Source organism: Meles meles, chromosome 17, assembly GCF_922984935.1.
Source record: "Meles meles chromosome 17, mMelMel3.1 paternal haplotype, whole genome shotgun sequence".
Lineage (NCBI taxonomy): Eukaryota > Metazoa > Chordata > Mammalia > Carnivora > Mustelidae > Meles > Meles meles.
In genome coordinates this window covers 33,090,701-33,117,327 of record NC_060082.1, presented here as the reverse complement: position 1 = coordinate 33,117,327, position 26,627 = coordinate 33,090,701, and the positions used below count along the sequence as shown (strand labels likewise).

At 35.3% G+C, this 26,627-nt stretch overlaps 2 protein-coding genes across 4 annotated transcripts in view; both read right to left on the bottom strand.

The window, feature by feature from the left end:
* Window positions 1-5,673, bottom strand: part of ASPM (assembly factor for spindle microtubules) — a 66,356-nt gene extending 60,683 nt beyond the window's left edge. The window contains exons 1-2 of one of the 2 annotated variants that reach the window (XM_045982423.1): window positions 4,413-5,673; window positions 2,864-3,007 (exon numbers count right to left, since the gene is read on the bottom strand). In XM_045982423.1, the coding sequence (XP_045838379.1) occupies window positions 2,864-3,007; window positions 4,413-4,706 (438 nt within the window). In that variant the 5' untranslated portion in view covers window positions 4,707-5,673. The remainder of the gene's footprint in view (window positions 1-2,863; window positions 3,008-4,412) is intronic. The other variant, XM_045982422.1, reaches the window with a different exon arrangement.
* A 1,469-nt stretch (window positions 5,674-7,142) lies between these two features.
* Window positions 7,143-26,627, bottom strand: part of ZBTB41 (zinc finger and BTB domain containing 41) — a 51,715-nt gene continuing 32,230 nt past the window's right edge. The window contains exons 10-12 of one of the 2 annotated variants that reach the window (XM_045982424.1): window positions 26,395-26,483; window positions 16,896-17,003; window positions 7,143-13,435 (exon numbers count right to left, since the gene is read on the bottom strand). In XM_045982424.1, coding sequence (XP_045838380.1) covers window positions 12,780-13,435; window positions 16,896-17,003; window positions 26,395-26,483 — 853 coding nt within the window. In that variant the 3' untranslated portion in view covers window positions 7,143-12,779. The remainder of the gene's footprint in view (window positions 13,436-16,895; window positions 17,004-26,394; window positions 26,484-26,627) is intronic. The other variant, XM_045982425.1, reaches the window with a different exon arrangement.

Sequence of the window (26,627 nt, the reverse complement as noted above, 5' to 3'; positions counted from 1 at the left end):
GGCCATATATGAAAGACCTACAGCTAATATCATCCCCAAAGGAGAAAAACTGAGAGCTTTTCCTCTGTGGACCCAAGACAGGGATAGCCACTCTCATCACTGTTATTTAACATAGTACTAGAAGTCCTAGCCTCAGCAGTCAATGACAAAGAGAAATAAAAGGCATTCAAATCAGCAGGGAAGATGTCTTTCACTATGTGCAGATGATATGATGCTCTATGTAGAAAACCTGAAAGACTTCACCAAAAAGTTGCTAGAACCATAGACAAATTCAGTAAAGGTGCAGGATATAAAGTCAATGTACAGAAATCGATTGCATTTCTTTTTTTTAAAGATTTTATTTATTTATTTGACACAGAGACAGAGATCACAAATAGGCAGAGAGGCAGGCAGAGAGAGGAGGAAGCAGACTCCCTGCTGAGCAGAGAGCCCGATGCGGGACTCGATCCCAGGACACTGAGATCATGACCTGAGCTGAAGGCAGAGGCTTTAATCCACTGAGCCACCCAGGTGCCCCTCGATTGCATTTCTATATACTGATAAAGAGCAGAAGGAGAAATTAAGGAATTGATCCCATTTACAATTGCACCCAAACCCATAAGATACCTAGAAATAAACCTAATCAAAGAGGTAAAAGATCTCTACTCTGAAAGCTACAGAACACTTAGGAAAGAAATTGAAGAGGACACAAAAAAATGGAAAAATAGTCCATGCTCATGGGTTAGAAGAGCAAATTTTGTTAAAATGGCTATACTACCCAAAGCGATTTACACATTTAAAGCAATCCCTACCAAAACACCACCAGCCTGCTTCCTCCTCTCTCTCTGCCTGCCTCTCTGCCTACTTGTGATCTCTCTCTCTGTCAAATAAATAAATAAAATCTTTAAAAAACAAAAACAAAAACAAAACAAAACAAAAAAAACAAAAACAAACACCACCAGTATTTTTCAGAGCTAGAACAAACAATCCTAATATTTGTATGGAACCACAAAAAAAACTGAACAGCCAAAGCAATCTTGAAAAAGAAAAGAAAAGCTGGAAGCATCACAATTCCAGATTTTAAGTTATATTACAAAGCTGTGGTCATCAAGACAGCATGGTATTGGCACAAAAACAGACACATACATCGTAGAACAGAACAGAAAACCCAGAAATGGACCCACAACTAAATGGTCAACAAATCTCCAACAAAGAAGGAAAGAATATTCAATGGAAAAAAGTCTCTTCAACAAATGGTGTTGGGAAAATTGGACAGGCACATGCAGAAGAAGGAAACGAGCACTTTCTTATACCATACACAAAAATAAACTCAAAATGGATGAAAGATCTAAATGTGAGACAGGAAACCATCAAAATACTAAAGGAAAACACAGGCAGAAACCTCTTTGTCATCAGCTGTAGCAACTTCTTACTAGACAGGTCTCGGAAGGCAAGAGAAAGAAAAGCAAAAATGAACTATTGGGACTTCATCAAGATAAAAGGCTTCTGCACAGTGAAGGAAACAACAAAAGTAAAAAGGTAACCTAAGGAATGGAAGAAGATAGTTGCAAATGATTTATCTGATAGAGGGTTAGTATCCAAAATCTATAAAAAGCTTATCAAACTCAACACCCAAAGAACAAATAACAAATTAGGAGATGGGTAGGAGACAAGAATAGATGTAACAGATATTTCTCCAAAGAAGACATCTAGATGACTAACAGACATAAAAAGATGCCCAACATCACTCACAACCAGGGAGATATAAGTCAAAACTACAGTGAGGGGCGCCTGGGTGGCTCAGTGGGTTAAGCCTCTGCCTTCGGCTTAGGTCATGGTCTCAGGTCCTGGGATCGAGCCCCGCATTGGGTTCTCTGCTCAGCAGGGAACCTGCTTCCTCCTCTCTCTCTGCCTGCCTCTCTGCCTACTTGTGATCTCTGTCTGTCAAATAAATAAACAAAATCTTAAAAAAAAAAAAAATCTACAGTGAGACAGCATCTCACACCTGTCAGAATGGATAAAATCAGCACACGAAACAACAGATAATGGCAAGGGTGCAGAGAAAGGGGAACTTTGTTACACTGTTGGTAGGAATGCAAACTGGTACAGCCACTCTGGAAAACAGTATAGAAGTTCCCCAAAAAGTTAAAAATAGAACTACCCTCTGACCCAGCAATTGTACTACTGGGTATTTACCCAAAGGATACAAAAATACTGATTCAAAGGGGCACATGCACCTCAAAGCTTACAGCAGCATTATCAGCAATAGCCAAATTATGGGAAGAGTTCAAATGTCCTTTGACTGATGAAGGGATAAAGAAGATGGGCATATGTACACAATGGACTATTACTCCATCATCAAAAAGAGTATCTTGCCATTTGAATGAGGTGGATGGAGCTAGAGTGTATTATGGTAAGGGAAATAAGTCAATGACAAAAAGATAAAAATTATGATATCACTCATATGTGGAATTTAAAAAAAAACAGATGAACATAGGGGAAGGGGGTAAAAAGAGGGAGACGAACCTTAAGAGACTCTTAATTAAACAGAACAAATTGAGGGTTGCTGGAGAGAAGGTGGGTAAGGGATGGGCTAAATGGGTGGTGGGTATTACAGAGGGTACTTGTGATGAGCACTGGGTATTATATGTAAATGATGAATCATTAAATTCTACTCCTGAAACCAATATTACACTATATGTTAACTAACTAGAATTCAGAGTCTTTTTTTTTTTTTTAAGATTGTATTTATTTATTTGACCGAGATCACAAGTAGGCAGAGAGGGAACTAACCAGAATTCAAATAAAAGTCTGAAACAAAAACAACACAAAAGACTTCTCAAAATTTTTACACGTTCTTACTTTCTGAGAGTAAAGCACATACCTTTTTCTTTTTCTGCTCTTCTGCATTTCCTAGTAATATAGCTTGGTGTTTTAGAACATCATTTACAAGAAATGTAACAATCTCTCTTACTCGGCCTTCTTTTAATGGTGTCCAGTTAACAGAAATAACAATTTTTTCTTTAGGCTATAATCAAAGAACACATTTTGAATGAATATAAAAGTAGTGATGCATAATAATCAAAACATTATATACAGTTTAGAATACAGTAGATGATTACTAATTATTAGTCACCAACGCTCTACATCCTAATTAACATTTAACAAGTCGAATATATTTTCCTACCCTATCTAATTTCATTATAAGGAAAAAAACCACTAATAATAAGGTTCAACAAGAAAATAAAAATTATAATGAAATCTTAATTGCATCTACACCCCACAGCCTGGTAGGAATTTGTCAAATGCAAAACCCTGACAATGACAAAACAAACTCTGTATCCACTGTTTTTCAGGGGAAAAAAGACAAGTTTTGTTTTAAAGTAGAACCCCTCAAACGGCTTTTTTTGTTTTAAAGTAGAACCCCATAAACGGCTAGCTGTTAAAAGATAACACTTTAAAAAAGTGAACTTCTACTCTACAAAACAGCAAATTCTAACAAAATAAATTGAAAAACCATAAAACAACTCTAGGCCACATAACAAAAGTAAAAAGTATTATACAGACGGAAAAAAATTCTGTCTTCTCGTAGAAGGAAAAGCAGGCATTCATGAATTAGAGGGGACAGACCCCTTCTTAAGTGTAACTGGACCACTGCTGGCACACAAGCTGCAAGGACCTCAGATTAGAGCCTCTTCTCACTACCTTATGAAGCAGTTGTACAAACAGACTCTCTCAGCTAATGGATTAGTTTCATACTGTCAGAGTTTTCAATGGGAAGGCCACAGCAGTCAAAATAAGAACAGAAATTCTCTAGCTTTTGGTAAGAGGGATGGGAACATTACTATGGCCAATGCAATGCAAAAAAGATAGGTTGTTCTTGAAGCAACAGTTGTAAAATTAAATTTGATTCACCATTAAAACTACACTGTAGCAAAGGGGGGGAGAGAGATTAAGATATTAAAGCATATGCACCGCCCATGCTTGTTTTGTTTTTGTTTGTTTGTTTGTTTTTGCTGTAGAGGTATTCAGCCAAAACAAAGCTCACTATTTCACCTGACTCTATTTGGAGTCAGTTTCCCTGATACATATGGAAACTAAAATGCATATTAAGATGACTGATAGAAAGCAGTAATTTTTAAAAAGCTGCTCTAGGTTACTCCTAGCAATCCTAAAAATAAATAAATAGATGGACACATTAAAATTCTTCTAAAGATGCACGGTGCACACGAGGTGATTGCTGTCACCGCCCAAATCAGCGCCTATCTACCCATCTATAGAGCATCTGGGATAAGGACTAGCCCAGAGTCGGTGAGGAGGTACCTACGTTTGTGGGTTTCTTTTCCAAGTGGTCTACCCCCGGACCCCCACCACAGGGGGCAGAGAGCCGGGAGCCGGGGCGGGGGCCCGGGCACGCCCCGCCCACCACTTACCTGCAGCTGGAACCAGCGCTGAGAGACGCTAAAGCCCTGCTCAGCGGCCGGGAGGTGGGAGATCTTCACTTCGGCAACTTCTTCGTTAGGGTTGTCCAGGACCAGAGGCAGCGTCCTCGAGGCTCCCAAGCGCACATCTCCGAAGCAGAGGAAAGGCGACCTGCAGAAGTGGCTGAGAGACAGGACTGGCGGGGAAGCTGCCGCATCCTCTGCCCCGGGGCCCCGGAGCCCGGCCGGCTGCCTCCGCTCGGTGGGGCTCACCTCCCAGCTTCGCCCCACACGCCGGGTCGCCATGGCAGCTTCAAGACGCCGCCCGGAGATCCCGGCTCAACTCCCACAAGGTTGCTGCGGAGCGGGGACCCCGGCCGCGGCCCCTGGGAGGCGGCCGTGGAGGTCGGACAGCGAATTCACCCCCCTTCCGTTTCCAGTCGCCGACACGCCGAAAAAAAGAAACAAACGCTACAGGTTCGCAAACTCTAAAGGGGAGCAAAACAAGTGTGGCCCCAGCTCGGTTTAAACTTCTCGCCTCCACCAATGGGCGCGCCGGGGCGCCGCCGCTTCTTCGGAAGGCCAATCAGCGCGCAGCAGCCTCCGGCCAATGAGGCGACAGCGCCTTATTTAAACGACGCCGTGGGCCGCCGCTCACTGAGAGAAGGGGGTGAAAATCTTGGGGGAATCTTAGCGACACCCGAAACCCCGTGGTTTAGACTAGCAATTAGCTTTTTTATGTGTAAACAGGTTGGCTTAAAGGGGAGAGAGTAACAGCATTGCCACAGTAAATGTAGCAATCACTGCGGGTGCCCAAGACAACCCTAGGTAAAACCGTTAAGTAGGCAAAACTAATATAATACACCCCACCCAGAATTATATTAATTCGCTTTCCTTTTGCGGTTTCCTGTGGAGAGTTGGGAGAAAAAAAAAAATGAAGAAAATTAAATTCCTAGTTGTGTGAACGTGCTTATTTCAGTGACTGACCCTGCAAGTGCTCAGTAATTTTACATGCGGGTTCTTACCTTGGGATTCTGCGAGAAAAAGTAGATGCAGAAAACCGAGATTCCCAAGAATTCCTAAGTGATGGTTTTGAGATCCAGTGTCCTCGACAACTTCTTGGTTTTTAATTGTAGGTATCTAATAATAACGATTATGGCTTGCATATTCCTATATTCCAGGGATTGTTTAAAGTTCTTTACACATTTACCTCAACTTTCACTTCAACTCTGTGAAATAACTACAATTATTTGAATTTTACAGACGAACAATACAGGGCATACCAGACGGCAAGTTGCAAAGCTAGGATAGGTACCCAGGCAGTTTGCCGTCTTGCTGTTACTATACTATACTGCCTCTAAAGGTAGTAAGAAACTAAAATACAACGAATGGGTGTGTGTACGGGTACACCAACTATATGGAAAGCAAAGTCTGAGTAGAAGAATGAGAAAGGGGAGATATTAAATTACATTCATGGACACCCAACATAACCTGAAGTTGAATCTCTTAATTTTTAAACAAAACTGTTTATTTAGGTTTTGTTTGTTTTCTGGGGCAGGGGAAGCCTTTAGGATTGATGCACAATAAGAACACTACTGGTTTTTTTAAGCAAAAAAATGTTAGTATGAATTACTATGACTTTCAGGTACATTTAATTTATTTCATATTGTTAATGTTATTCATCAAATTAACGTTGCAAATATAAACCCTCTTAAAGCTTAAGTCACTGAAATAGTTTAGTTCAACTCTTTTAACATGGTGATAGCACATTTTGCTTGTTTTCCCTTTGTAGTTTTTCATTAAGAAATGCTATTAACTCACAATTATTATTATTTTTTTTTTTTTAAGAAGCACAATGAACTGTGCTGGATATATTTTATTTGCACCTCCACTTCCACTCCCCACTATATTCCAGACTGTTCTTTGCTGTGGGATTCTGATCTGTATTTTGTATATGCTACATTAATAGTTTTACTCTGTGGCTTCTGTTTTGCTTCAAAGAGGGAGAAGGGGGAGGTGAGGGTACTTACTTCCTTCTCCCACCTTGGGCTGACTACATCTCAACATTAAAAGCGACACACAGCTGAACAGCTGCCCTCTCCACATGGGTCTTTCCCCTCAACCCTTTGGATCTGGGGGAGGGAATAACATAGTTGTTAATAGTTCCAGGGTACTGCATTATTGCTTGTTTCCCTACATCCCAGTCACATCTTTGCAAATGCAGTTGACCTTAGAAAAACATGGCTTTGAACTGCACTGGCCTACCTACATGCCTTTTTACAGTACTATAAGTGTTTTTCTCTTTCTTATGATTTCCTTAATAACATTTTATTTTCTCTAGCTTACTATATTGTTAGGAATATAGTAACATGCAAAATATGTTATGTTATTGGTAAGACTTTTGGTCAATAATAAGCTATTAGTAGTTAACTTTTTGAGGAGTCAAAAGTTACCAACAGATTTTCAACTACACCAGGGGTCAGTTCCCCCAACACCCACATTATTCAAGAGTCAACTGTATTTTGCAGCCTCTCTTTCAGTTTACACCTTGGGAAAACTGGGGATTTCCTTTTGACCATTTCGTAAAGGAAGGGAAAGCCTGGTTTATGGATGGAACTGTACAGAAAGCCAGATTTTACATTTGCTTATGGTCTTTGCATTCAATTTTTAAGGAGGCATGCAGAGCATGTTCTGCATCCCCATACAGTTAAAAGGTGTTCAATAAAACCTAGATATACTTTATTAGGACCAAAGAATTTTATATTTATTTTAAATATCAAAATAACACAAAGAACTAGTTCAATATACAATACACTTCCTAGTCTTCACAGAGAACTGAATTTTTCTATAAAGACATTTGTACTTATGAAACATGAGACGGCTAAAATATCTATGTAACTCACAAGATACTTCACACACAGTTGACAAAATAATAAATTTTGATATTTTAGATCTTTGTAATTGCTTTTAAGTGTCCTTTAATGATTAAAAACAAAACTTATGATTTGAGACTGAAGGCTAAGTTCAAAAGCATTTTCCACTTTAATGTACATCATAAATCCCCTAAATTATAACACTTACTACACAACATGGAGCAGTGAAATGCCCACCTCTGTACTCATTCTTTTTGGCAGCCACACTCAATCTATTGTAATACAGTTGTATCTATAGGGATAAGAAAAGTCCAATTGTTGGAATAAAAATTTTGTAATTACACCACAGTACACTGTCCAACTTTAACACAAGCAGGAATACCAAGCAAAGAGGCAAAGTAACAATGAGAAGTATACATGCTCTTCATTCAAGAAATGTTTTAGAACCTCCAACAATAATGCAAGCACTGAAATTACTTTTACTTAAGATTTAAAAGATACATCCATCTTTGTATAACCTCTATTCTCTGAATATAATTCTTATTTTCTCTTTGTATAAATGGCTGCAGAGGCTAACTTTAAATTGTCTTGGGATTCTTCAATAGTCATAGATTCAAGATCAATACATAGCAAGTTGAATGAAACATGAAGAGTAAACAAAACATAGTCACTCTCTCTACCAAGACCTTCTTTCTCTCATCTTCCACACAAGCTAATCCTATTACTTCTATCTTATTAATGCTACTTCCAAAGAGAAGGGCAGAAAGCATGCTAATATTCTAGGATAAAAGTATCTTTAAGTTGAAATAACATTAGAGGAAAAAGGGGGTAAGTCCCCCAAAAGAACGCTACAGACTTTACCAAGAGAGGAATGTGCAAAAGAAAGGGGGAGGATCTAAGGAAGAATTGCCTATAGTTCCTAGAAATTATTTAGAAAATTATTCTCATATTATCCATTTTTACCCTAATCACAAGTAACATTTATCATAATACTATTTAAAGTCTTAGAAATGCTACTTGTTCCTTATTAAAGAATACATTTTGAGTCACTTCAAATTTGGCACTGAATCTTAGAATAATCCAAATAGGACTTTAAAAGTCCTGATTTTTCCTGAGTTCATCAACTCAAATTGCATGTTGGTTGGGATGTTGCTGCTCCTAATGAGAAACTCATCTCAAGCCATCATCACCTCTAGTTCAGTTTTAGGCAAACTGAAATGAGAAGCCATTCAATGTAGAGCTGTGTAGTTATGGGAACTGATTATTTTTAAAAAGGGATAGGAGGGTGAGTGGGAGGAGAAGACAGAGAGGCAGACACACTACTCATTTTATTTTATTTGTCAGATTCCTCTAATAAGCATCTAGAGACAGGCCCTGGAGTGGCTTCACAGTAACTATAAAGGCCACAAAAGAGATTTAAAAAAAAAAACAAAACAACAAATGCTCACACTAGTACTTAGTGCCATTTTCCTAAAGAATCATAAAGTAATCTAAAAAAAGTGCTGCCTGACCAGCAAGTAGCACAAACATAGAACCCATAACAACAACAACAAAATCAAAATCATTTATTAACCAGTACAATCTAGCCAGCAGAATCAATTTGAAGCAACTACAACACAGTGAAAAGGCACAAAGCATTCATTTCAGAAAAGAGTGGGTATAAAAAGGACACTGTCAAAGAGCTAATGCTCTAAATCTGACTTTTCATCAATGATATGTTAAAATGATCTGGTAGGAAGAGAACTCAAACTTTCAAACATACCAGTTTAATTGTGTTTTTGTTTGCAATTAAAGAGTGAAAAGCAATGAATGATATTTAATTACTTATTAGCCCTTAACAGTTTATAGTCACTCTGCAAAGATGTCTTGACACTTTTAAAGTTGACAGAATATTATTAGTGTACCTATTTCATGACCTACAATCACTTAAAAGGAAGTCACTTAATAAAGCACCAGTTTAAAACCCTATTTATTCTACTCCTTTTCTCCACCAGTAAATAACTAAATTACTTAAAAGTATGCAAAGATAATAACCTTTACAGTTGTTGGTTAAATCTTGCTGGCATGAAGAACAAATGCTAATCTTAAATGGTATTATAGGCTGCAAAAAGTAGGTGGGGTTTCTTATAAAAATAACTTTGACTTGTCTTAAAAAAAAATTCTAAGGCAAAATTATTTTAATAGTGTAGTGTAAAAAATAAGCTTATTATTTAGCATTTAATAGTGTCCACTTAAAGATAACATTCAATTAATTAAACTGAGGAAAACTGAGTATTCTTACTTGTAACTGGTTTGTCAGTATGACTATTCCCAGAGTATTTTCTTCTGTTTTTATTTTTATACATATAAACACAAACACTTAATCTTAGTATTCAAACTAATGATTTTTTTTTTAAAAATCCATAATCCTAGGACTTCAACTGTGCTTCTTTGGACAAATATTTATTCAAACAACAAAGAGGTTTAATTCTCTTAAACTATTTTAATACCTACTAAAAATCTTTGGTGCATTTAAGTAAAAACTGATTAGGTTAACAAATTTCTACACTTGATAAATTATTCAATTTACATATTAAGTGCTAACTGCTATCAGCTAAAAAATTAATTTAAAACAATAAATTATGTTTATAAAATAAAAATTCTGAATGAGGCTAAGCTTAGTTGCAAGATTCAAAATTTTAAGTATAGTTACAAAATTAATGGATTTTAGAGTTAATGGAACATTTGTCCAAATACTCCAAATTAAATATTATAAAAGGTTAACTGAAAAGAGTAGGCCTCATTACATATTTTTTGTGCCAACTTCAACAACTTATATACATTCAGTTTGCCCAAATCCATGAGGTTTTCACAATTTTAAAATTTCCTATATTCTAATTTTGGAAATTAGAGGCAGCAGATTTGTGTGTGTTTGTCCACCCGCTGAGTAATTTCTTCATAAGAATTATACTATCTAATTCCCGGACTGTTTACGATGACATGAGAAAATGTAGTGCCTGGCACACAGTAAGCATTTATTAATGCTAGCTTTCTTTCCCCATTAGTAGCTCTGACATTTATTAATGATGTGAGCTTAACTGAGTCTTTTAACCTCAGATTCATCACCTCTAAAATGGGAATATAACATGTCCTTTCTCTTTTAGAGCTGGTTATGAGGTTAAATGAGATAACTGAAAGCATTTTATGAAAGACTAAACCAGTATTCAAGTTTATCTACAACAATAACTAAATATAATTCTATTTCACTTTATATAAGAGATGTGTTCCAGAAAAGTTTCATACTGTAAACCAATTCCTACAATCAAATTACATATTTAAAGCATTAGGAAATTATTATTAAAAGAATCCTAAAGTAAATACCTTCAAAAAGCAAAGTATTCTTTTCAATGTGAAAATGCAACACTCTCCTTCTTTCTTGCTACCAATCATATAATATACCATACACAGACATATACATACCATCTGCCTTTTTGTAAGTCCAAACTTTTCTACGATGGTTTATATGTAAGGCAGGGTATACTTTTAGGTATTATTTCATCTCATTATAGTAAGTTTTTTAATTAAAAGTCTTGCTGGTCTTTATGATAAAAATCATAAAGATCTGCATTTTTAAAAGTCAATTTGAAAGACTAACAGACTAATAGTACCTCATATAGTCAAGTTCAATCATGTAAGTACCCCAGATATAACATTTCCACACAAAAGTAAGATTCTTTTAAAAAGAAGAATACATTAATTATATCTACTGGTCCTAGATTAATTACAAACAAACCTTGATAACTGAGGCAAAACTCAGGTTGGTTTTGTTATTTATATGAGCTACTTTGGTTAACTGCCTCAATCTCAACTTTTTTTTTTTCTTTTATTTCCACTAGTATGGTGAATATTCCTATAAAGTACCTTCATTTCTTAAGTGCTTCAGCAAACAAGTTTCCCCATTATTAAGTGGTTAAATTTTATTCATTAAAACTTCATTATTTTATTTGTGATTTTTTTCACAAGGGCTGGGCCAGACTTTACAGTTTACACAAAAAAAAAAAGTGCTTAAAGCAATTAGGAGTGTAAACAAAACTGAACTAGAAAACTCTTAAAATTGCTCTTTTCCAGTAGTTTACATACAAATGACATGCTAATAATAAATCAACCCTGCCTATTCTAATCCTTCAAGCAGCTCTACTAGGAAACATTATCCTAGTTTAAGTTTAAATTGACTTGAAAATATGGAAAGTGCACATCTTTAAAGGTATTTTATAATTTTAACTGACTTTTTTCCTCGATTAATTTTTATCAGTGTGGTTTTTGCTCTAACTGCTGTTTCTTTTCACCAAGTCCTCAACTTTTATCTCTTACAAAAATAAAAAATCAAGGATAATTACAGATATCGGGCTTATGTGAAAAGCAAAATAAAAGTCTACATTACATGTAAATCTGTATACAAGTAGTGGTTCCCTTTAATTAAAGTAAACATTAAGTTTAGTTAGACATAAATTTTATACTTTGGCACCTTCCCTTACGATTATATATGAAATATCTAGGTTCTATTTCCCACAATTTTATTAGCCAAAGTAAAAGAAACCAAAAGTAGCTTGTTAATTAAATTTCATTGATTAGTTATAATTGCCCCTCCTTTAGTGAGATGAAGATACATGCTATGATGTATTGCTGATGTTTCTTAAATGAAGAAATTTAAAAGATGAACTTACCTTTAAAGCTATCTAGTTAAAACTGTCATAATTTGCCTTTAATACATTTTCAACTTGTATAATTTAATGCCTATACATTAAAAATGTGCATTTCTTATTCATAATAATTGAAGCAATAATTGAAGCAAAAACCAATTATTTGGATACTTATTTCAGTTCTAGGTTTCATTTAACAAACTAATCTTACATTAAGTTAGCTTCCTCGCTTTGAGTTTGTGAAAAGACCAAAGGATTAATAATAACCTGAAATTAGGGCCACATTAAAAAAAACAAACCAACACAGAAATAGCCAAGAGTTCCCTATAAATTTAAATTCCGTTTTAAAATGTGGAAGAATAATGAATCTTAATAAGGAAGAGTTGAAATTATCAGTGTACTCTTATATTCTTTCTTAAAGGCTACATGGTCAGTCCTTAATCTTGTTTAGAAGACGGTCAAGGGAAAAAAACGGACTGAAACTAAAGAATGAAAATTTCCATGGATAATTAAGAACAAACCTAAAAACAAAACCACAAAGTCAACAGCTAATAATTTTGAAAAGTTTGAGAAACCATTAAAAATTAGCACTAAGTTATCTTTAAAAATCATAAAAATGTTCATTTCAAATATTATACCTCAAAATGTGTCCCAATATTATGTTCAGTAAACAGAGATACATATATTTTTCTTGATTTGAAATGGTTCTGAGGACTGGAGAAACTAGAGAAAATGAAAAATAGCAGCCTTACTAATTTAAAAGCCATCAGTCTAGGCTACCATTAGCACAAAACCATCAAAAAAGTCTGTGGAATGTTTAGATTTACTCATGAATGATGCTCATTATTAGAAATACTTTGTACAGCAGTAGCATTATCAAGGCCTAGCAATGTTCCAAGATAAGACTGTTCTCTAGGATCTAGTATTTGTTCAGGTCGTACTGGATGAACTATATTTGTAGGTTGAGGAGTGAGAGTATACTTTTCCAGAAAAGCTAAATCAGCTGCTCGGGGATAATCAGTTGCTTGTGGCTGTGGTGATAAGATCTCATGAGAAGATGGTGGGAGTGTGGTTGTATGACGCACCAGATCACTCTGAGTGTCAGGCATCTGAACTGGAACCAGTGTTACTGGAACACACACTTCAGCAGACACATTCTGTAACATAGTCTTGGCTTCTGACTGATAAACTTTGGGCTGGTCCATATATTGTTTTGTTTCTGTTTGAAAGATTTTATCATCAGATGAGTATTCTACTGGCAAAGATACAAGTTTTTCCTCAGAAGTATTGAGAGGATCGTCAGGAGATTTTATGCCATGAACGTGGTCAATGTGGTATTTCAGCTTGTCTTTCCGCTTAAATGTTGCATTACAGTGCTGACAGTTGAAAGGCCGGGCATCAGAATGAATAACCAAGTGTTTTGTTAAAGTTTTCTTAATTCTGAAAGACTGATTGCAAATTTGACACTTGTATGGTTTTTCACCTGTATGAACAAAAATGAAATTAAGTGTAAAATGCACTCACTTGGTAAGACAATGATTTAAAGTAATAAATTATCTGCATGAATACTCATAAGAACTTTAAAAAAGCAGTGATATTACATGTTATCACAATAAAGAAAACAGGTTCAAACATTAAAAAGATCCAGGCTTGAATTCTATCTGTACCACTTACCAGCCAAAAGTTTCTTTTTTTTTTTTTTTTTAATTTTATTTATTTAACAGACAGAGATCACAAGTAGGCAGAGAGGCAGGCAGAGAAAGGAGGAAGCAGGCGACCCACTGAGCAGAGAGCCCGATGCAGGGCTCCATCCCAGGACCCTGGGATCATGACCTGAGCCAAAGGCAGAGGCTTTAACCCACTGAGCCACCCAGGCACCCCGCAAAATAGTTTCTAAGCATTGTTTCTTTGCCAGTAATATGGAATAATGATTGTACCTACCTCAGAGTTGGTAAATGGAATGAATAAGAAAATGAGTAGTGCTTAGATCTGTACCTGGCATAAGTACTTAATGGACTCAGCCTATTATATTGCTTTCTTTTATTCCTACTACAACCCCTAAAAAAGTTGTAAAACCAAAATATCTGATTTTCTCCCACACAAGAAGGGTAGAAAGTAAAACAGCAACTCCAATTAACCAGGTTCTTAGAATCATACTAAGTAGTGATATTTATGTCTAGCCTGAGGTCAACAGAAGGAGAGTTGATCAGGGTAAAGAACAAGGAAGCTGGACTGGTTTTCACTTCTCCCTGAGTCAGGTTTCCACGTTGTAGTTTTAAGTTTGTTTGTTTTTTTTAATATGAAACATTATCAATTCTAGGTTAGCCAAGTGGTAGGCAGAATAACAGCCTCTCAAAGACATACACATTCTAGGGAGCTATAAATATGCGATTTCCATTGGCAACAGGGACTGTGCAGATCTGATTAAGAGTAAAGATCTTGAAACGGGGAGATTAACTGGATTATCCAGGTGGGCTCAGTGTAAACATACAAGTCTTCAAAAGTGGCAAACGATGAAGAATGGGTCAGAGAGATGCAGTAAGAAGAATTCACTCCCTGCATTGCTGGCTTTGAACAGGGAAAAAGGGGCCAGGAACCAAGAAATGTGGTGGCCTTCAGAAGCTAGGAAAAACTCTCAGCTTACAGTAAGTGATACAACTAGAACCTGGGTCTTGGTCCTACAGCTTAAAGAATCAGTTCTACCAATAAGACAATTGAGAAGGAACCCGATTCTTCCCTAGAGCTGCCACAAAGAAATGCAGCCTTATCCAAATACACATTTTAGCCTGTGTCAGAGTTCTCACCAAAAGATCTGTAAGATCATACACACTGTATTGTTTAAGCCACTAAGGTTGTAGTAGTTTGTTAAAACAGCAATACAAAACAAATAAATCCAGACATACAACAGACATAAAGGCACGTATTTTTAAAGCTAAATGAAAAGATTTTATATTGTTAGATGGGTTTATTGATAGCACCATTTTCTTTTTCCTTCCATTAAAACAAGGCCAATTCTAAGAAAATTAAGAGAACTACATCTTCAAGTTGAGCCACTAATATCAAACAATTAATTATTTGTTAAATATTATTGCTTAATTGTTACTTTGTAGACCATTAGAACTTTCAAATCCCAGTGAAGAAAATTTATACAGACTGGGATGCTGGTTTCTGGCACTATTAGATTCCTACTCATTTCTGGACTGGTATCATTATTGATGTCACTAAAGAAGAAATAAGACCTGAAGTAACACATTATATAAAGGGTTAAAATTCCTGAAGTGATACTGTTTGCAACCATGTATAGAAAACACTGTATCCAACATATGATCTCGCCTGAAATATCCAGAATCAGGGACAATATGAAAAAGGTTATAAAAGAGTGTTCTGAAAAACAAAATTATACTTCCAAAATGCAAGAAGAACTACAAAGTTCTTTCTGTAATTTCCTGGCATCAAAACCAGTCACACCAGGAGCTTTTATGACTTTTTTTAAAAAATAAAAACTGTAGCACAGCATTATTAATACCACCACAAAGCACAGAATTTATTTTTAAAGATAAAAGTATTGGTTTTAAGTGTTCTCCTTTGGCACAGCACTAGCCATGATAGTTTCTTAAGCACATTTCTTAAAAAGCTTTTATAACAGACTTAATAAAATCATAGTCAATCAGTTCCAGTGTCCCACAAATACTTTTAAGAAACTGGGACCCAAACAGGCATATTGAGAAGTTCTTTGAGAAGTTTTTATGATCATTTTAAACAAATATCATTTTCTAACAGAAAAATAAATTTAGGTTTGTAAAAAGATAAAGATCCACAAAGGAAATGCTGATATTATCGTATTTAAAAAGCAAATCTAGAGTGCTTAAAGAAACATAGTGAAAAGGGTCAACAATTATGAACTTAATGAAAAGAGGAATACATATCAAAGAAACATACTTTATACAGCAAGTCTTTCTGTAGTAAAATTACCTATTTGATAACAATTCAAATTGGATGCATCTCAAGATCATAAATCAGAGACCTAAGGAAACAAAGGAAAGGTCTCTTACAAGATATATTGAAAGAAGTTTATTTTTTAAGAGTAGAAGTAGATAAAACAACGCTCAAAGAAATCTAATCTATTTCTCAGCTAAAACCACAGAAACTTATGAGTTTTTAGAATTAACTGTTGGGGCACCTGGGTAACTCAGTCAGTTAAGCATTCTTGATTTTGGCTTAGGTCATCATCTCAGTCATGAGATCAAGCCCCACATCAGGCTCCGTGCTCAGCACAGAGTCTGCTTGAGATTCTCTCTTCCTCTCACCCTTTGCCCCTCCCCCACTTATACTCTCTCTAAATAAAAAAAAATAAAATCTTTACAACTAAAAACAGTCTTCCAGTGGATCAGTTATATTTAGACATTAAAAATTAGTATATGAGGGACACCTGAGTGGTTCAGTGGGTTAAGCCTCTGCCTTCGGCTCAGGTCATGATCTCAGGGTCCTGGGATCGAGCCCCGCACTGGGCTCTCTGCTCAGCAGGGAGCCTGCTTCCCCCTCTCTCCCTGCCTGCCTCTCTGCCTACTTGTGATCTCTCCCTATCAAATAAATAAAAAAAAATAAGTATATGAAAATAGAACTTCCATTCAGACTTAATGGAGTAATTCATTTCACACTATGTCTCTTGCTGCTGAAGGGGAAAAGACACAAGATTTTTAAAAACTCAATCTACTCTTTAAAGGGACTGAAGTACAAACAAGGCACCCAGGATGTGAGAAGCCAAGATTCTGGAGACACAAGAAGATATGGAGGTGTCTTCTTTCCTCAGTGCACTTTCGGATTTAATGTATGGGGAAACAGAGGGCAAGTGGCAGCTGGCAGGTAAAAGCTGGACTTTGGAACTACCAAGGATTTAAGGGGTCAAGAGCCTGGAAAAAAGAAAAAAGAAATGAACAAAATACCTGTATTTTCCAACTCCCAAGATGACCATTTGCTGGATGAGATAGCTAAAAACCAGAGGCTGGGATACTGAATGTTTGAACAGATACTGCAGCAATCCCAAGGGGGTACTAGGGAGACAAAGATTAGAGTTTAAGTCTCATCAAAGTGGGGAGACTCTTGGTATAAACATCATACTTCAGTTGAGACCCCAGAATGATGATGAACTAGAAGAAAAGTAGAGTAGAAACAGACCAGAAGAGATCAATGCCATCTCAGTCTATCTTAAATATATCTGGGAAAAAATACAACTTCAAGAGCTTCTATAATTTTTCATTCACAAAATCTAAAGTTCAATTCAAAGCTGTTAGACCTATCAAGAACAGAACCAAATGACCAATGCTAAAAGAGGGAGGGAAAAAAAAGATAACAGATACACCTAAAGGTGAAGAAAAACTACATTAAGACTATTAAAGAATATTAAATTGAGTATGAGTAACATGTTCAAGAATTGGAATCTATGGGAAAAAAGGAAATTCTGGAACAGGTAAAAAAAAAAAACTGCGCAATTCAGTAGATGGATGCAGTAGCAAATTAGACACTACAGAAGAATAATCAGTATATTGAAAAATGGATCAACAGGAATTATCCATATGAAGCACACAGAAAAATAGAATAGATAATACAGAAATATGCCTGGGTGACTCAGTTGGTTAAGCACCTGATTCTTGATTTCAACTGAAGTCATGATCTCAGGGTTGTGAGATCAAGCCCTATGCTGGGCTCAGGGCTGGGCATGGAGCCCGCCTGAGATGAGCCCGCCTGAGATTCTCTCTTTCTATCTCCCTCTGCCCCTCCCAACCAGCACACACGTTCTTTCTCTCTCTGTAAACAAAACAAAAAAACCAGAAAGAGAATGAGAGATAGATATAAAAGACAAAGTAAAATATCTAACATACATAAATTGGAATCCCGGAAAAAGGAGAGAGTACAGAGGAAAGGCAATATTTGAAAGAAAAAATGGCTGAGGATCTTACTAAACAATAGAAAGACATCTCAAGTCACAGATGCAGTAAGTTCTACAAACCTCACAAAATTAAAAAAAGAAACAAAACAAAACAACCCTAAAGCCAAAAAGTACATCTGAGCACACTATAATAAAACTACTAAAAATCAAAGCTAGAAAAATCTTTAAGAGCAACCGATTAAAAAGAGGTATTTCCTTTAAATGAGCAACAATAATAACAGTATACTTTTCAACAAAAATAAAATAAGTTCAATGAGGAAAAAAATGACATATTTACAATGTTGAAAGAAAATTAAATTCTAATGTAAATTCTATAGTCCGGAAAAATATTCTCTATAAAAAACAAAAACAAAAACAAAACATTTTCAGCTAATCAAAACCTAAGAGAAGTTGGTGCCTATCCTACAGATATTCACCAAAGGCATTCTTCATGCAAAAAGAAAAAAATCCCAGGTGGAAGAATGCAAATGCAGGAAGTAGTAAACAGTAAAGGGCAAATATATGGTTAAAAATAAATAATATGGGTTATTTAAAACAAACCAAAAAATAATGTCTTTGTGTTTTAAAGTATATGTAGATTAAAATACATTCTGCATAAAAGGTCAGGATAAAGGTATTGTAAGGTCTTTGCATTGTCTAGGAACTCATAAAGAACTAACAAGATAGACTCTTTAGGGTGCTAACAAGGTAGCAATCTTTAGGGTGACTACTAAAGAACAATGCAAGAACATTCAACTGACAAGCTAACTGAAGGGAAAATGTGTAATAAAAATTTTTCATGATTATAGGGAAGTGAGGACAAGAGAGAGAAAACATCAAGGAACAGGTGGGACCAATAGCATGATGACAGATTTAAACCCAAATAAATATCATGTAAAATTCTAATGACTAAACACATCCCAATTAAAAGAGATTATAATGGATAATAAAATGATGCTCCAAAGACACACACAGAAGAACTGAAAGTAAAGACAGAAAAAATATACCACTGACATCAGTAACATAAAAATACTTAGAAAACCCCCCAAATATTTAGGAATTAAGCAATACAATTAAAAATAAACCATTAATAAGAGAATAAATCAGAATAGACATTAGAAAATATTGTTAACTGAACTATGATGAAAACAGGAACCATAAAACAAAGGGTGGAATCTCACTAAAGCAGTATTTAGAGGGCAACTTACAACTTTAAAATACATACAAGGAAAAATAAAAAGAAATGCTAAAATTCAGTAAGGCATGGATATAAAAAGCTAGGGAAAAACAGAAATTAAACCCAAACAAAATTAAAAGAAAAAAAAGCAGAAATGAAATTTAAAAATATGCATAAAGAAGGGAAAAATCAGCGGCGCCTGGGTGGCTCAGTGGATTAAGCCGCTGCCTTCGGCTCAGGTCATGATCTCAGGGTCCTGGGATCGAGCCCCGTATTGGGCTCTCTGCTCAGTGGGGAGCCTGTTTCTCCCTCTCTGCCTGCCAGTGACCTCTCTCTCTGTCAAATAAATAAATAAAATCTTAAAAAAAAAAAAAAAGAAGGGAAAAATCAACAAATTCCTATAGTCACTGAAAAGATACATAATATGATAACTTTAATTCTGAACAGATTTCATGGAGTCCTTTAAAAATAAAAAATCTGACAGCTTTATATTAAATATTTCACTGAAGTCTTTCTCTAAAGAAAATAAGTTCAGAGGGATTTATCAGTGAATTCCTCCAAATATTAATAAGGAAATAATGCCAACTTTACATAAACTCCATTTCATTTAAAAAGATGTATTATTTCCCAAATAATTTTTGAGGCCAGCAGAGTCATAGTAACAAAACCTGTCAGGGACATTACAAGAGGGGAAAAAAAGGAGAATGTCTAATCAACATAGGCCAAAAAAAAGAAAAAAAAAAGACCAATCAGGAATGCAAGATCTCATATTAAAAAATCAATGTCATTTATCTTATTAATAAGGGGAAACGATAAGATCACCTCAATAAATGCAGGAAAAAAAATCTGATAAAATTCAACACCTATTCATAACACTCTAAATGAGGAATGGATGGTAATTTATCTGATAAACAGTATATAGAAAACATCATACTTTTTAAAGATTTTATTTATTTGAGAGAAGAAAGAGAACATGAGCAGGAGAGAAGGGCAGAGGGATAAGCAGACTCCGCACTGAGCAGAGAGCCCACTGGAAGGGCTCAATCCCAGGACCCAGGATTATGACCTGAGCCGAAGGCAGGTACTTAACTGACTGAGCCACCCAAGAGCCCCAGAACACATCTTACTTAATTATGAAATACTGACAGCTTTTCCCTGGAGATTCAGAATAAGACAAGGATGTCCACTACTCAATATTTCTAATCATATACCACTAGTGATGTCAACCAAAGCAATAAGTCCAAGAGGGAAAGGAAAGGATTTAGAAAGGGATAAATTAAATTGTCACTATTCACAGATGGCCAGTTTGTATGCCTAAAAAATCCAAAAAAGAGCTAAACTATAAAAATTAATAAGAGAACTTACAGCAAAGTCATTGGATAGAAAGTCAATATACAAACTCAACTGCATTTTTATATATCAAAAACAAATACAAATAAAAACACAGTTTTCAATTTTGTATAAAAACATCAAATATCTAGGCATAAATCTAATGAAAATGTGTGAGATATCTGCACTAAAAAGTTGTAATTTTTTTTTAAGTAGGCTCCATGTCCAAGGGCCAACTTGAACTCATGACCCTGAGACCAAGAGTCACATGCTCCACCAAATGAACCAGGTACTCCCCAAAACCATAACATCTTTTAAAAACATTTAAAAGAACTTAAGTTAATGTACAAACTGTTCATGTATTGGATGATTCAATACTATAAAGATAATCAATTAAGGAAAAATTGACTATATAATTGAAAATTGAATATAATACTGATATAATGTTATATTATATAATTAGTATATATTAAATATATTATATAATATATAACAATATATTGTAAAATATATGATAAAAAATATAATTATATGCTTTATATTATTTATTTATATTATATATAATTTGTTATATAATTATTATATATTATATGATCTATATTATAGTATAATTATAATGTAATATATTCAATTATAATATTGAATATAATATTCAAGGACATTCTAATAAAATTCCAGCAGGTGTTTGAGTTTGGAAATTAATAAGTATTTCAAAATTTGTCTAAAAACATAAAGGAACAAGAATAATAAAGAAACCAAAAAAAAAGTTGGATAATTTATAGTACCAGATATCAAGTCATAGTAATTTACATATATAGCAATGGTGCAAGGATATACAAATAATACAAAAGAACTGAGAAAAGCCCAAAAGAAGAACTGAGAAAGCCCAAAAAGAAACCACACATATATCATCACTTAATTTAAAACAAATATGCCAGTGAAATGCTGTAAGGGAAGGATGGTCTTTCTGATAAATGGTGCTAGGGTAACTAGAGAGCTACATGCAAAAAGAAAACAATAAAAAAGCAAATTTGATCTTTACCTAATAATGAACACAAAAGTAAATTACAGAAGATTCATAATCTTAATATGTAAGTTAAAACAGATCTTCTAGAAGGTAACAGAAAAATATATTAACAACCTTGGAAAAGGCAAAAATTTCTTAAAGAGGATACAGTAAAAAACAAACTAGAAAACCCTGATACATGACTTCTATAAAATTCAAAAACTTCATTCACTGAAAGATAGCATTACTAGAGTGAAGAGGGAAGCCACAGAGTAGAATGAATCTGCAATTTAGATATCCAACAATGGACTCATCCAGAATACAGACATAACTCCTAGAGATCAATTAGAAAAAGACAAACAATCCAGTTTGAGAAAATCAACAGAAGAATAAATCAGGTATTCCAAGAAAGAGGATATTCAAATGAGTATATGGGAAGATGCTCAGTATCATTACTTTCACAGAGATGCAAATTAAAGCCACTTTGAGACAGTGCTACATATCCATCAGAATAGCTCAGAAAAAAGGCAATATCAAATGTTGGTGAAAATTGGGAGCAATCGGAATTCTCATAAATCATATACTCACTGGTAAAAACGCAAACTGGCATAATTACCTTAGAAAACTGTTCAGTCATGTCTACTAAAGTAGAACATATATGCATATCTTATCAGCCAACAATCCTGGCCAGGCATACACACAAAAGAAATAAATGTGTATGTATAATGAAAAATCATGAACAAGAATTTTCAGAGCACTTTATTCATAATACATCCAGGTAATTACAAACCCAGTGTCCATCAAAGTACAATGGATAAATAAACTGTGGTATATTATTATTAAAATTAAAAGAAATAAACCCATTTCCATGGATGAATACCACAGACATCAAACTTGAGTGAAGTAAACCAGACAAAAAAAAAAAAAGAGTACATACTGTATGATTCCATCTATACGAAGTTCAAACAGGCAAAACTAATTGTGGTGATAGAAGTCATAATAATGATTATTTTGCAAGGGGATTATTAACTGGGAGGGACCAGAGAGGATACTTCTGCAATTCTGTTACTAGTAATATATTAATACTTTATATTAATCTAAGTAGTGTTTACGTAGATGTATTCATTTATAAAAATTCATTGAACTGTTCATTAAGATTTGGGTACTTTACATACAGCTAAAAAAATTCTACCAAGTCTAAAGTCAGGCCCTAAATCTATCAGCTTTAATGCCCGTTTTAAATAAATGCACTACATTTCAAGACTACTGCTGAGAACAGATCTAATCACTATTCTGAGAATTACAACAAGCAAAACGCGTAACAGATGAGAGTAAGTCATCTGTATTTCAACTTATTTCCCTAATTGTGCGGTTTGAAAACATCAGATAGATTAGAGATTCGTCATAGGTAAATATGATAAATTCATTCATTCAACAAATACTATTAAGCACCTACTATTTGCAAGTCCTGGGTTAGGCAATGATCATATCTACTCATCTGAACCATTAAGTACACTGACCTGGCCAAAACTGAAACCAATCCATTAGTTACAGCTTGCCTAGAGAAAGAATATATTAACAGAAAAGAAAAGGTCTATATGGAATCTAGTTAAGGGGATTCCAAAAAAACCTGAATCTGTTTCTTGAAAAAACCAGTACAGATAATGTGCTAAGGGTATCCCGGCTAGGCAAAAGGAATCTGGGGAGCAAAATTATTCTCGTCATAAGAGAGGTACTAAGTTTAGTTTTACAAAACTAAAGATGATTCAGTATCCTTCACCATTTCCTTGATAAACTATTCCATAAAATTACTACTTAATTTTACTCTATAACTGTATTTAGCAATTTTTCTAGTTAATACATTTAGCAACTCTGCTTCCTTGATTTGAGAAAAAGGATACCTTGGCTAGTACACTATTCATTCTCTAGAAAGTGAATAATAATAAGCTGACATTCTTATGAATCTATTTCCAGTGGTTATTATGGAGACTCCTAAGAGTATTTATAACTCTCAGTGTACAGATATAAAAGTAAGTTAAATCTCAGGAATGGACTTGGGAATATGGCACCAGTTTTTGGAAGCGCCACACTGTCTGGGTAGCCTGATGATTAAATTAAGATTAGGAGTTGGCAAACTATAGCCCAAAAGCCAAATACAGCCTCTTGCCTGTTTCTGTAAATGAAGTTTTATTCGAATATAGCCATGTTTATTTGGTTACACATTGTCCACAGTTGCTTTCATGCTACAGAAGCACAGCTGAGTGATAGAGACTGTCTGGGCCACAAAGTCTTAAACATTTTTTAAATTAAAAAAAAAATTTTTTTTTAAAGATTTTATTTGACAGATAGAGATCACAAGTAGGCAGAAAGGCAGGCAGAGAGTGCGGTGGGGGTGGGGGGGGGGGAGCAGGCTCCCTGCTGAACAGAGAGCCCGATGTGGGGCTCTATCCCAGGACCCTGAAGGACCCCGAGATCATGACCTGAGCCAAAGGCAGAGGCTTTAACCCACTGAGCCACCCAGGCGCCCCACAGTCTTAAACATTTATCATCTAGCTCTTTACCAAAAAAGTTCACTGACCTCTGCTTTAGGTGATTTCTCCCTCTCTTTTTTTTTTTTTTTTAATATTTTATTTATTTGACAGAGAAATCACAACTAGGCAGAGAGGCAGGCAGAGAGAGTGGAGGAAGCAGGCTCCCTGTGGAGCAGAGAGCTTGATGCGGGGCTCAATCCCAGGACCCTGGGATCATGACCTGAGCTGAAGGCAGAGGCTTTAACCCACTGAGCCACCCAGGCGCCCCTCCCTCTCATTTCTTAACTGCCATAAACTTTATCTTATTCCGTAACTGAGTTCATTTCTGCAGTTTTCAATGGGCAGAGTGACTTGTCCCTAATTCCAATTGAGACATTCAGAGATGGAAATTCCACATTGTCACTGGTCACTGACTAATTACTGTAAGTCAATGTTTTCAAAAACTTAATATTTATGAAGCCAGCCCTTATTAAGTTTTTCCTCTTAAATAATTCCTACAGTTTTACAATTCTTAAATCATTAATGGTCTTGAATTAACTTCCTGTAAGTTCATCTCTTTCAAACCATAAGTTTATTAAGTTTATTATTCATAAATAATATGGAAGATAGCATTAATATGGTTTCCTCATTTTATATTCTTATTTATGTACCCCCAAATTATGACTTTTTCCTTGGGGGGGGATATATTTTATTTTGAATAGCAGCACTGTACAAGCAATAAATGAAATTGCCCAAATCCAGTTATTTGCCATTCTGGTATTTATGAAATCAATTATTTTTCTCTTCTACAACAGCAGCTTGACAAAGTCCAAGTAAATATAAAATAAAACAGCCATAAATGCACAAATAAGTTTTTTTTTTTTAAAGAAAGAAAGGTTAGGTTTAAGAAGGGAGTTGAGGGAAATTGGAAGGGGAGATGAACCATGAGAGACTATAGACTCTGAAAAACAATCTGAGGGTTTTGAAGGGGCAGGGAGTGGGAGGAGGGGGGAGCCAGGTGGTGGGTATTATGGAGGGCACATATAGCATGGAGCACTGGGTGTGGTGCAGAAACAGTGAATTCTGTTACACTGAAAAGAAATTAATAAAAAAAAATGAAGAGAAAAAAAAGAATTCTTAATTTCTATGGGAAGTCAAACAAGGACTATGACAACATCTAAGAAAGAATCCAACACAGTGTATATTTCAAAATATGGTAGCATTACTAAGGGGCAACAAAGAAGGGTTTAGAAAATGGTATCTTCTGGAAAGCAGCTAAAACAAATCATTCTATTATAAACTACCTACAAATCACAACTCACTATGTGAAAAGGAAAGTATACAAGAGTAACCTGGTAAGGGAAATAAAAATCAAAACCACATTGAGATACCACCTCACTCCAGTCAAAATGGCTAAAATGAACAAATCAGGAAACGACAGATGTTGGAGAGGATGTGAAGAAAGGGCAACCCTCCTACACTGTTGGTGGGAAAGCAAGATGGTGCAGCCACTCTGGAAAACAGCATGGAAGTTCCTCAGAAAATTGAAAACAGAACTACCCTATGACCTAGCAATCAAACTACTAGGTATTTACCCTAAAGATACCAAATGTAGTGATTCGAAGGGGCACGTGCACCCGAATGTTTATAGCAGCAATGTCCACAACAGCCAATATGGAAAGAACCTAGATGTCCATCAACAGATGAATGGATAAAGAAGATGTGGTATATATATACAATGGAGTATTATGCGGCCATCAAAAGAAATGAAATCTTGCCATTTGCAACGACATGGATGGACCTAGAGGGTATTACGCTGAGCGAAATAAGTTGATCAGAGAAAGACGATTATCATATGATCTCACTGATAATGAGGAATTGAGAGGCAGAGTGAGGGGCTTGGGGGGTAGGGAAGGAAAAAATGAAACAACATGGGATCAGGAGGGAGACAAACCGTAAGAGACTCCTAATCTCACAAAACAGACTGAGGATTGCTCGGGGGAGGGGGGGTGGAGAGGGTGGTTGGGTTATGGACATTGGGGAGGGTATGTGCTATGGTGAGTGCTGTGAAGTGTGTAAGCCTGATGATTCACAGACCTGTACCCCAGGGACAAATAATACATTATATGTTAATAATTATAAAAAAAAAAAAAAAAGGGTAACCTGGTAAGAATCAAATCCTATCTGATTTATTCTTTCAAAAAGAGGAAAAAAAAAATCCAGAAAAGGGGAGTATTAGAGCTAAAAGGTGAGTAAATTCCCCATGAAGAAAAATTTGCCCAAAATTTACAAAATAATATTCAAAAATATTGAAGCTTATAGAGAACTGAAGGGCAGAATATTACTCATCCATGACCTCAATTTTAATAAAGTAAGTAAAAATCATATGGGGAAAAAACAAAAAATTTAACCAAGAACAACCTAGTTTAAAAGTCCATATCTTACTCCTGAATAATTACACAAAGGTATAAATAAAGTACCCATTAACTTTTACCTGAGTGTGTCCGAAAATGCATTTCCAGACTTGATTTACCTTTAAAAATTTTCTTACAAACATCGCATTGATGAAAGGTTGCTTTGTATCTAAGAAACATAAAAAGGGTTGAGTTTTCAATATAACTTTAATAATATAATGAAAATGGGTTATAACACTTAAAAAGTTTACATAAATTCTCACATTAATACAGCACATAACTCCAAAGGAATGTAGAAATACTTTTAAAGTAC